This window comes from Salmo salar, chromosome 13 (genome assembly GCF_965601325.2).
Source record: "Salmo salar chromosome 13, fSalSal1, whole genome shotgun sequence".
Classification (NCBI taxonomy): domain Eukaryota; kingdom Metazoa; phylum Chordata; class Actinopteri; order Salmoniformes; family Salmonidae; genus Salmo; species Salmo salar.
In genome coordinates, this window is record NC_138303.1 from 95,201,816 (window position 1) to 95,213,405 (window position 11,590).

The 11,590-nt window shown below is 41.5% G+C and overlaps 1 protein-coding gene across 1 annotated transcript in view; it reads left to right on the forward strand.

The window, feature by feature from the left end:
- The window catches only part of LOC106568182 (zinc finger protein GLIS3), a 34,705-nt gene that overhangs the window by 20,986 nt on the left and 2,129 nt on the right, over positions 1 to 11,590 (forward strand). The window contains exons 5-8 of the mRNA XM_014138290.3: positions 3,631 to 3,741; positions 4,273 to 4,414; positions 5,558 to 5,690; positions 11,300 to 11,466. Coding sequence (XP_013993765.1) covers positions 3,631 to 3,741; positions 4,273 to 4,414; positions 5,558 to 5,690; positions 11,300 to 11,466 — 553 coding nt within the window. The remainder of the gene's footprint in view (positions 1 to 3,630; positions 3,742 to 4,272; positions 4,415 to 5,557; positions 5,691 to 11,299; positions 11,467 to 11,590) is intronic.

The following is an 11,590-nucleotide window of genomic DNA, read 5'->3' on the forward strand; positions in this document are numbered from 1 at the left end:
CCAAAACCTGAGAAGATTCCATGCAGGAAGTGCCCTGTCTGACAATTTCTTGCCCTTCTTGATTATCTCTCTCCATTACAGAGGATCTCTGCTGTTACGTGACACTTCCTACGGCTCCCATGGGATCTCAGAAGGCGGCAAAAAGCTGAATCGTGGCTTTGCAGGCTCTGGTTGAAAAAAAGTAGCGCGTTTGGTTAGTGGCTGTTTACAGTACTGTGAGACTCAGGCGCGTGCCCGCGTCGACCCCATGCTTTGTTTTCTTTCGTCTGTTTACCTAAACGCAGATTCCCGGTCGGAATATTATCGCTTTTTTACGAGAAAAATGGCATAAAAATTGATTTTAAACAGCGGTTGACATGCTTCGAAGTACGGTAATGAAATATTTAGAAATCTTTTGTCACGAATTGCGCCATGCTCGTGACCCTTATTTACACTTCGGATAGTGTCTTGAACGCACGAACAAAACGCCGCTATTTGGATATAACGATGGATTATTTTGGACCAAACCAACATTTGTAATTGAAGTAGCAGTCCTGGGAGTGCATTCTGACGAAGACAACAAAGGTAATCAAACTTTTGTAATAGTAAATCGGAGTTTGGTCAGGGCTAAACTTGGTCGGTGTCTAAATAGCTAGCCGTGATGGCTGGGCTATCTACTGAGAATATTGTAAAATGTGCTTTCACCGAAAAGCTATTTTAAAATCGGACATATCGAGTGCATAGAGGAGTTCTGTATCTATAATTCTTTAAATAATTGTTATGTTTTTTGTGAACGTTTATCTTGAGTAATTTAGTAAATTCACCGGATGTTTGCGGGGGGTATGCTAGTTCTGAACGTCACATGCTAATGTAAAAAAGCTGGTTTTTGATATAAATATGAACTTGATTGAACAAAACATGCATGTATTGTATAACATAATGTCCTAGGGTTGTCATCTGATGAAGATCATTAAAGGTTAGTGCTGCATTTAGCTGTGGTTTTGTTTTTTGTGACATTATATGCTAGCTTGAAAAATGGGTGTCTGATTATTTCTGGCTGGGTACTCTGCTGACATAATCTAATGTTTTTCTTTCGCTGTAAAGCCTTTTTGAAATCGGACAGTGTGGTTAGATTAACGAGAGTCTTGTCTTTAAAATGGTGTAAAATAGTCATATGTTTGAAAAATTGACGTTTTCGGATTTTAGAGGACTTTGTATTTCGCGCCACGCCCATCATTGGATATTGGAGCAGGTGTTCCGCTAGCGGAACGTCTAGATGTAAGAGGTTAATTAACACCACAGTGCCCTCAAAGCTCATCACTAAGGTATGGACCCTGGGACTAAACGCCTCCCTCTGCAACTGGATCCTGGAATTTCTGACAGGGTGCCCCCAGGTGGTAAGGGTAGGTAACAACACATCCGCCACGCTAATTCTCAACACGGGGGCCCCCAGGGGTGCGTGCTCAGTCCCCTGCTGTACTCCCTGTTCACTCATGACTGCATGGCCAGGCACAACTCCAACACCATCATTAAGTTTGCCGATGACACAACAGTGGTAGGCCTGATCACCGACAACGATGAGACAGCCTATAGGGAGGAGGTCAGAGACCTGGCTGTGTGGTGCCAGGATAACAACCACTCCCTCAACGTGATCAAAACAAAGGAGATGATTGTGGACTACTGGAAAAGGAAGAACAAGCACACCCCCATTCTCATCGACGTGGCTGTAGTGGAGCAGGTTGTCCACATCACCAACAAACTATCATGGTCCAAACACACCAAGACAGTCGTGAAGAGGGCACGACAAAGCCTATTTCCCCTCAGAGGACTGAAAAGACTTGTCATGGGTCCTCAGAACTTTAAAAAGTTATACAGCTACACAATCAAGAGCATCCTGACTGGTTGCATCAATGCCTGGTATGGCAACTGTTCGGCCTCCAACCACAAGGCTACCGAGTGGCGCAGCGGTCTAATGCACTGCATCTCAGTGCAAGAGGAGTCACTACAGTCCCTGGTTTGAATCCAGGCTGAATCACATCTGGCTGTGATTGGGAGTCCCATAGGGCTGCGCACAATTGACCCAGTGTTGGCTGGGGTAGGCCGTCATTGTAAATAAGAATTTGTTCTTAACTGACTTGCCTTGTTAAATTAAGAAATATACAGTTGAAGTTTACATACACTTAGGTTGGAGTCATTAAAACTCATTTTTCAACCACTCCACAAATTTATTTTTAACAAACTATTGTTTTGCCAAGTCGGTTAGGATATCTACTTTGTGCATGACACAAGTAATTTTTCCAACAATGGTTTACAGACAGATTATTTCACTTATAATTCACTGTATCACAATTCCAGTGGTTCAGAAGTGTACATACACTAAGTTGACTGTGCCTTTAAACAGCTTGGAAATTTCCAGAAAACGATGTCATGGCTTTAGAAGCTTCTGATAGGCTAATTGACATAATTTGAGTCAATTGGAAGTGTACCTGTGGATGTATTGCAAGGCCTACCTTCAAACTCAGTGCCTCTTTGCTTGACATCATGGGAAAATCAAAAGAAATCAGCCAGACCTCTGAAAAACAATTGTAGACCTCCACAGGTCTGGTTCATCCTTGGGAGCAATTTCCAAATGCCTGAATGTACCACATTCATCTGTACAAACAATAGTATGCAAGTATAAACACCATGGGACCACGCAGCCGTCATACCGCTCAGGAAGGAGACGCGTTCTGTCTCCTAGAGATGAACGTACTTTTGGTGCGAAAAGTGCAAATCAATCCCAGAACAACAGCAAAGGACCTTGTGAAGATGCTGGAGGAAACAGGTACAAAAGTATCTATATCCACAGTAAAACGAGTCCTATATCGACATAACATGAAAGGCCGCTCAGCAAGGAAGAAGCCACTGCTCCAAAACCGCCATAAAAAAGCCAGACTACGGTTTGCAACTGCACATGGGGACAAAGATCATACTTTTTGGAGAAATGTCCTCTGGTCTGATGAAACAAAAATAGAACTATTTAGTCATAATCACCATCGTTATGTTTGGAGGAAAAAGGGGGAGGCTTGCAAGGCGAAGAACACCATCCCAACCGTGAAGCACAGGGGTGTCAGCATCATGTTGTGGCGGTGCTTTGCTACAGGAGGGACTGGTGCACTTCACAAAATAGATTGTATGTAAACTTCTGACCCACTGGAATTGTGATACAGTGAGTTATAAGTTAAATACTCTGTCTGTAAACAATTGTTGTAAAAATGACTTGTGTCATGCACAAAGTAGATGTCCTAACCGACTTGCCAAAACTATAGTTTGTTAACAAGACATTTGTGGAGTGGTTGAATAACGAGTTTTAATGACTCAAACCTAAGTGTGTGTAAACTTCCGACTTCAACTGTAGCCTTGCTACTGTTATTTTACTGCAGCTATTTAATTATTTGTTCTTTTACATTTTTTACTTATCTATTTTTTACTTAACACTTATTTTTCTTTAAACTGCATTGGGGGTTAAGGGCTTATAAGTAAGCATTTCACTCTAACGTCTACACCTGTTGTATTCGGCGCATGTGACAAATAACATTTGATTTGATTTGAAAGCCGAAAGTTGTTGGTTTTGTGATATAATTTACATTTTGTGTCTGTGTGTTTGTGCAGAAGCCGTACGCGTGTCAGATCCCTGGTTGTGTAAAGCGCTACACTGACCCCAGCTCCCTGCGCAAGCACATCAAATCCCATTCATCCAAAGAGAGACAGTTGAGGAAGAAGGTCAGTATGGGGCTGCCTGGACTCTGCTCTTAACAGTTATACCTGATAATCAGCTCAATCACACTTTGCAGTCAAAGTGTGACTGCAGTCTCAATGTCTCTTTAGACTCTTTAGACACACTCTCACTCTCTGTCTTTCACTGCCTCTTAGTTTCCCCACTTACTGTATGTGATGGGGACACTTCTGTTGTATCACAAACACATCCACTCATACAGTACACTATGCCTACACATAATATTGTATACATCTTCACTAGTTAGTTGATTTGCTTTGCTGTGTTGTAATACTCAGGCTATTAAAAGTTCCTGTTGATAAAAATCATGCTCATTAACTCTATCTTCGAGTTAAGGTTATGTAACCATAGATACTGTACAACCAGACACAGGAGGTGAGTTGTTTCTATTTTAAGAAAGTATAGTTTACAAATGCGTTCTCCCACATTCACAGTTTCTTTCATTAGCAAGTTACTTTATTCTCTACTTGCATTTATGCTGATCTCTGTACGTCTGTTTCTATGTGATTGGTCTAAAGCTGAGGTCATCTATTGACATGAGCCAAGAGGCATTAACGGACTGTCTAACCATCCAACCCCTGCTACCCAGCCTCTCTCCTCTGGACATGATTAACAGCAAGCTGGGCCAATCACCAATACCTTCCCTAGATCTCTACACAGGTACGCATTTTTCACATGCATTGACAGTGCCTTTAGTACAGTAGTTCTGGCAAATATAGCCTTACTAGAATGTGAAAGGCCATGGTTTCATACACTGTATATACAGAAGTATGTGGACACCCCTTCAAATTTGTGGATTCGGCTATTTCAGCCACGCCCATTGCTGACAGCTGTATAAAATAGAGCACACAGCCATGCAATCTCAATAGACAAACATTGGCAGTAGAATGGCCTTACTGAAGAGCTCAGTGACTTTCAACGTGGCACCATCATAGGATGCCACCTTTTCAACAATTCAGTTGGTCAAATTTCTGCCCTGCTAGATCTGCCCCGGGTCAACTGGAAATGCTGTTTGTGAAGTGGAAAGTCTAGGTCAACAATGACTCAGCTGCAAAGTGGTAGGCTACACAATCTCACAGAACAGAACCGCAGAGTGCTAAAGCGAGTAGCGTGTATAAATCGTCTGTCCTCGGTTGCAACACTCACTACGAGTTCCAAAGAAGAACTGTTCGTCGGGAGCGTCATGAAATGGGTTTCCATGGCCAAGCAGCTGCACACAAGACTAAGATCACCATGCACAATGCCAAGCGTCAAACGGAGTGGTATAAAGCTCACCGCCATTGGACTCTGGAGCAGTAGAAACACTTCTCTGGAGTGATGAATCACGCTTCACCATCTGGCAGTCCGGCGGACGAACCTGGATTTGGCCCATACAGAAATGTTTTGTTGAGATCAGTGTGGAAGAACTTGACTGGCCTGCATAGAGCCCTGACCTCAACCCCATCGAACACCTTTGGGATGAATTGGAACGCCAACTGCGAGCCAGGCCTAATCACCCAACGTCAGTGCCCGACCTCACTAATGCTCTTGTGGCTGAATGAAAGCAAGTCCCCGCAGCAATGTTTCAACATCTAGGGGAAAGCCTTCCCAGAAGAGTAGAGGCTGTTATAGCAGCAAAGGGGGAACCAACTCCATATTAATGCCCATGATTTTGCAATGAGATGTTCGACGAGCAGGTGTCCACATACTTTTGGTCATGAAGTGTATGTTCTTATACTCCTTAGTTTGAGTCTGAGTTAGACTTGTGTTGTGTGTAGCATTGTTCGGTGTATCCATATCTCCTTTGTTGTCTGTGTTTGATAGATCTACTGACCAGTGGGCAGTCTAGCCACTGTGTGTCTCTATCCATCCCTTTCCCTCCAGCTGTTCCACAGGGCCAACCCTCCTCAAAGAGCTCACACCTGGCTCTGCTGCGCCCCCAGCAGGACAGTTATAGGTATACAGCCACAGAGCAGAAAGACTATTATTAGTCTTCTAGTCTATTTGTTTTTTTATTTTTTATTTTACCTTTATTTAACTAATCTATTTGAGTTCACCACATACGTTTTTTCAGCTTTGACTGTGAGGCAATTCTAGAGTTTGTTTAGTGTCGTTGCCAGTTTTACATTTATATGGGGAGGGAACTTTTGCATTTAGGATAAACAATTATTATTCGTACAATGGTGTTTTTTCTATGGTCAGATTATGACAATTCATAGGCAGCTGTCACAACCTGGACCATGCTAAACGTCCCTGACTTTTGTCACTTAGTATGTGCTGCCGTTGTGGTATTGTGGAAATCATTTTCTAAGACATTGATGGTGAGACCATTTCCATATTACATTTTACATTACATTTTTATAATATATTAAAACATATTAAAACTGTATGTGTCTGTAATATACTGTAATTCTGTTTTAAATGTAAAAAAGTGTAAGAGACAGTCTTGAACTAGAAAAGGGGATACTGTTTAAACCATTCATCATAGTCATATTTAGTCACATATTTATATCGCTGTAATGAAGTATTCTCACCATAAATGCAATAATCAATTTATAATAAACCAGTGGAGGCTGCTGAGGGGAGGATGGCTCATAATAATAACTGGAATGGCGTGTAATGGATGGAACGGAGTGAATGGAATGGTATCAAACACATGAAAACCATGTTTTTGATACCATTCCATTTACTCCATTCCAGCTGTTATTATGAGCCTTTCTCCCCCAACAGCCTCCACTGTAATAAACATATAGGAGTAGGAGTCATGCAAGGATGTTTATAATTGCATTCAATGTTCCTTCCTTGAGACTGAGAATTCAGTCATTTTTCCAGGTCTTGTGTAGAGTTTGAAGAACTTTACATTTCATGTGTTTCACAGTTATGACAAGTGCTGGCTAATGAAAGTTCTGAAGTCATTGCCTTAAGAACTGTCTTTCAGTCTCGCTCCCAATGATTTATCAAATCAAATGTTATTGGTCACGTACACATGTTTAGTTGATGTTATTGCACGTGTAGCGAAATACTTATGCTTCTGGCTCCAACAGTGCAGTAATATCAAACAAGTAGTATCTAATATATACACTAGATGACTGACAGGGGGCGCTGTTTTGAAGCCCACACCCCTCTATCTTGGCACCACTGCCAGTGTAAAAAAGTTTTTGGAAGCTATAGAAATGCATTTATTAAAGTCAACATTTGTTTTTGCCACGTTTATTCTATTACAGACACCTTAATGCATACTTTTAAATTATATTATGTAAGATAAACATAAAGATTAAAAAAACATATTAAAAAAATTACCTTAAGTATAATTTTTGGGAAAATTATGTTACTGTCCTCACTACAACAACAAAATACTTCAATAAATGTACTATATATACAAAAGTATGTGGACACCCTTTTAAATTAGTGGATCTGGCTATTTCAGCCACACCCGTTGCTGACAGGTATGTAAAATTGAGCACAAAGCCATGCAATCTCCATAGACAAACATTGGCAGTAGAATGGCCTTACTGAAGAGCTAAGTGACTTTCAACATGGCACTGTCATAGGATGCCACCGTTCCAACATGTCAGTTCGCAAAATTTCTGTCCTGCTAGAGCTGCCCCGGACAACTGTAAGTGCTGTTATTGTGAAGTGAAAACCTCTATGAGCAACAACGGCTCAGCCGCGAAGTGGTAGGCCACACAAGCTCACAGAACAGGACCTCCTAGTGCTGAAGCGTGTAGCGCGTAAAAATCGTCTGTCCTCGATTGCAACACTCACTACCGAGTTCCAAACTGCCTCTGAAAGCAACGTCAGCAAAGAACTGTTCGTCAAGAGCTTCATGAAATGGGTTTCCATGGCCGAGCAGCCGCACACAAGCCTAAGATTACCATGCGCAATGCCAAGCGTCGGCTGGAGTGGTGTTTAGCTTGCCGCCATTGGACTCTGGAGCAGTGGAAACATGTTCTCTGGAGTGATGAATCACGCTTCACCATCTGGCAGTCTGATGGATGAATCTGGGTTTGGCGGATGCCAGGAGAACGCTACCTACCCCAATGCATAGTGCAAACTGTAAAGTTTGGTGGAGGAGGAATAATGGTCTGGGGGTGTTTTTCATGGTTTGGGCTAGGCCCCTTAGTTCCAGTGAAGGGAAATCTTAACGCTACAGCATACAATGACATTCTAGATGATTCTGTGCTTCCAACTTTGTAGCAACAGTTTGGGGAAGGCCCTTTCCTGTTTCAGCATGACAATGCCCCCGTGCACAAAGCGAGATCCATACAGAAATGGTTTGTCGGTGTTCGAAGAACTTGACTGGCCTGCACAGAGCCCTGACCTCAACCCCATCAAACACCTTTGGGATAAATTGGAACGCCGACTGCAATTCAGACCTAATCGTCCAACATCAGTGCCCGACCTCACTAATTCTCTTGTGGCTGAATGGAAGCAAGTCCCCGCAGCAATGTTCCAACATCTAGTGGAAAGTCTTCCCAGAAGAGTGGAAGCTGTTATAGCAGCAAAGGGGGGGCTAACTCCATATTAATGCCCATGGTTTTGGAATGAGATGTTTGATGAGCAGGTGTTCACATACGTTTGATCACGTAGTGTATAATTTGGTCTTTGAAACATTTAATTGAAATACTGTAGAATTCTATTCATTCTACTGCTCCTTAAGGGGAGTGCCAGTATGGCCGACCGGTGGCTTCAAAGCCTCTCACTGGCCAATACATAGCTTCAGCAATCCAGGGTTTATATACATCATTGCTCTTTCCCCTACTGGGTTACCGATTACCAGCGTTCTTGGTATTCTGCAGGGGACAATTATACCTTTATATAGTGACAGACCTTACCTAGTCCTATTGAAATCTACAGTCCCTTCAACATACTCTATTGATGGCTCCTGGCAGATACTTTTTTTCTGTCTCAGTGTGTCTAAGACATTGATGGGCAGATATGTGTTTTAATGGCATCACTGGTTGCATAATGTCCAACTCTCTCACAATGTGTCAGACAATGGTGAATAGATGGTTATATTTCTCATCCATCCCGTTAAAGTGGTTTGGTTTTTTAAACGTGTTCACATCTACTTTCTGTGAAGAGATCCTGCAGGCTCAGTTGCATCTGTTGGGCAAGCGACTTGCTATTTTCTATTCATTTTGAGTTCCCATTGGCACAGTCCCTGTAGCCATGACTGATTCCAATGCCTCTCCCCTTTTCTCTATTTTTTTCTCATCTGCAACAAATAAGTACTTAAACATCGGTTGTCATGGCTTTATGGCAGTAGGCTCATAGTTAGAATAATCTGATTAAAATAAAGCACAATTTTCTCCCCTTGTGAAAGACTCCAATAGGCTTTTTGTGGCACGCTGCATCTCAGCTGTGAAGAGAGCTGTTGAGAAGAGGTTTTACAGGTTGGGAATGGCCAGCAACACTGTTGCCTGGTCAGCTCACAAAAAAAACATAACTTCTTCCATGCACTTCAAAGGCGGTGAGAATGAGTGTTTTCTGCCGTTTTGGGCAGCCAGATGCTCATGGCTTCTCACTGACATGGATTGTCCTGGTAGCAGCGGTAGGCCGCAGCATTCACCACAGGATTCTGGGTACACAATCAGCCATTGAAAGCGTTGGTCATTGGTCTCAAGGGCCTGCATTAGTGGAAGCTATAGGCACCAACTTGAGTGGTTCAGGAATTCAATAAGTGAATCTGAAAATCTGAAAAATACCATTCAGAGGCTGGGGGAAGAGAATTGCTGTTATTACCTTTCTAGATGTTAAATCGATTGTGAAATCCCTGTTGACATTTCCTTCACTGCCTTTATGTGATTTCGTTATTCACTCATTCAGCCTGTTCATCATTATTCCCATAATCAATTGCATTGTAAACACCTCAATTATTTTAATTACACTGGTGCCCGTAAGAAAAATGAAAAAGGTTTACAGCTACACAATAAAAGCATTCAAGCAACTCATTGTTTTGCCTTGTGAAGCATTTTCTTATCTCTTACTTTCTGATGCTTAGTTTGGGAAAATATTTTTTTTTCAGTCTGGGCAACAACAACAAAAAAACTGGTCATTAAGATTTCTCTCACACACCGTCTGCTAAATAAGAAACTTTTATCTGGTTATTTAAAGTCGGGGAAGTGTGCTATGTTACCATGCCTCAGTTACGAATTGCTGCCTCTTTTAAACAGACATCTACTTGTAAGTGTCTTTTGACTGAAGAGCTGTCAGTAGTTTGAGGCAGAGTGGAGTTCACGGCATCATGATATTGTGTGTCTTTTGACTATAAGAGCTTCCAGTGGTTTGAGGCAGAGAGGAGGGTTAACAGCATCATGATGTTGTGCAGAAGGTATGCAGATGAAATTACAGTGAGCTCCAAAATATTGGGACAGTAACACATTTTTTGTTGTTTTGGCTCTGTACTCCAGCACTTTGGATTTGAAATGATACAATGACTATGAGGTTAAAGTGCAGACTGTTAGCTATAATTTGTGTATATTGTTTTGAGTCACAATTATTTTAAATAAGAATAGAATATGTTTCTAAACACTTCTACATTAATGTGGATGTTGCCATGATTACCGGGAGTATGACATTTGTATGTCTGTAACTTTATCACTCATCATTATTCACGATTCATTCAAGATTATCCATAGGCTAATCATGGAAACATCCACATTAATATAGAAGTGTTTAGAAACATATGATATTCTTATTTAGAACAAAAGTGACTCTAAAATGACACCATTGTAACGGCTGTCTTCGTCGTCAGATGAAACAGAGAAGTCATCGTCGGAAAAGGTGGACCAATACGCAGCAGAGGATGTGTTCATCATTAGAATTTTTAATGAAAAAGAGAACACTACAAAAATAAACAAAAGACGACAGCAAAACAGTCCTGTCAGGTACAAAACACTAACAGAAACAATTACCCACAAAACCCAAAGGAAAAACATGCTCCTTATGTGTGACTCCCAATCAACAACAACGAACTTCAGCTGTGCCTAATTGGGAGCCACACACGGCCCAAAACAAAGAAATACAAAAAACCTAGAAAAAGAACATAGAACGCCCACCCAATGTAACACCCTGGCCTAACCAAAATAAAGAACAAAAAAACCCTCTCTATGGCCAGGGCGTTACAACCATACATTATTTACCATTAATTTATATTGGGCACAAAATAATCTGAAACACAACCAAAACAAATAGCAAATGCATTCAACCAAGCTTGATGTTGTCATTGCGTTCTATGAATATGGGACCAAATGCTTAACGTGTTACTACTTTAATACACATAAGTGAATTTGTCCCAATACATTTGGTCCAATAAAAGGGGGGACCATGTACAAAAAGGGCTTTCATTTCTAAACGGTTCTCCCAATATGGATGAAAATACCTTCAAATTAAAGCTGGCAGTATGCACTTTAACCTCATAACCATTGTATCGTTTCCAATCCAAAGTGCTGGAGTACAGAGCCAAAACAACAACAAATGTGTGACTGTCCCAATACTTTTGTAGCTGACTGTATGTCTCATTTTAACAGCCTGATATTCACTCATATATTTGAAACATTTCAGGTTTGTTGATAGGTCCACCCACCAACTCAACCCCGGGTCCCACCAACACCAACTGCCTGGCCCCTCCAGTCCTCACACTCACCATCCTACTGTCTTATCCCTAAAGACCAGCACACCCCTGAATCATCCCAGTCACACTCCTGTAGTAAACACAGACCAACACCCAGGTAAATGACACCTACTAACTACAGGTACCTCATATGTTTGCTGCATCTATTAGGTGTTAATGTGCTAAGTTGGTGATATCCTTCCTTGGAATGTCAAAAGTGACATTCGATAATGCATCACAGA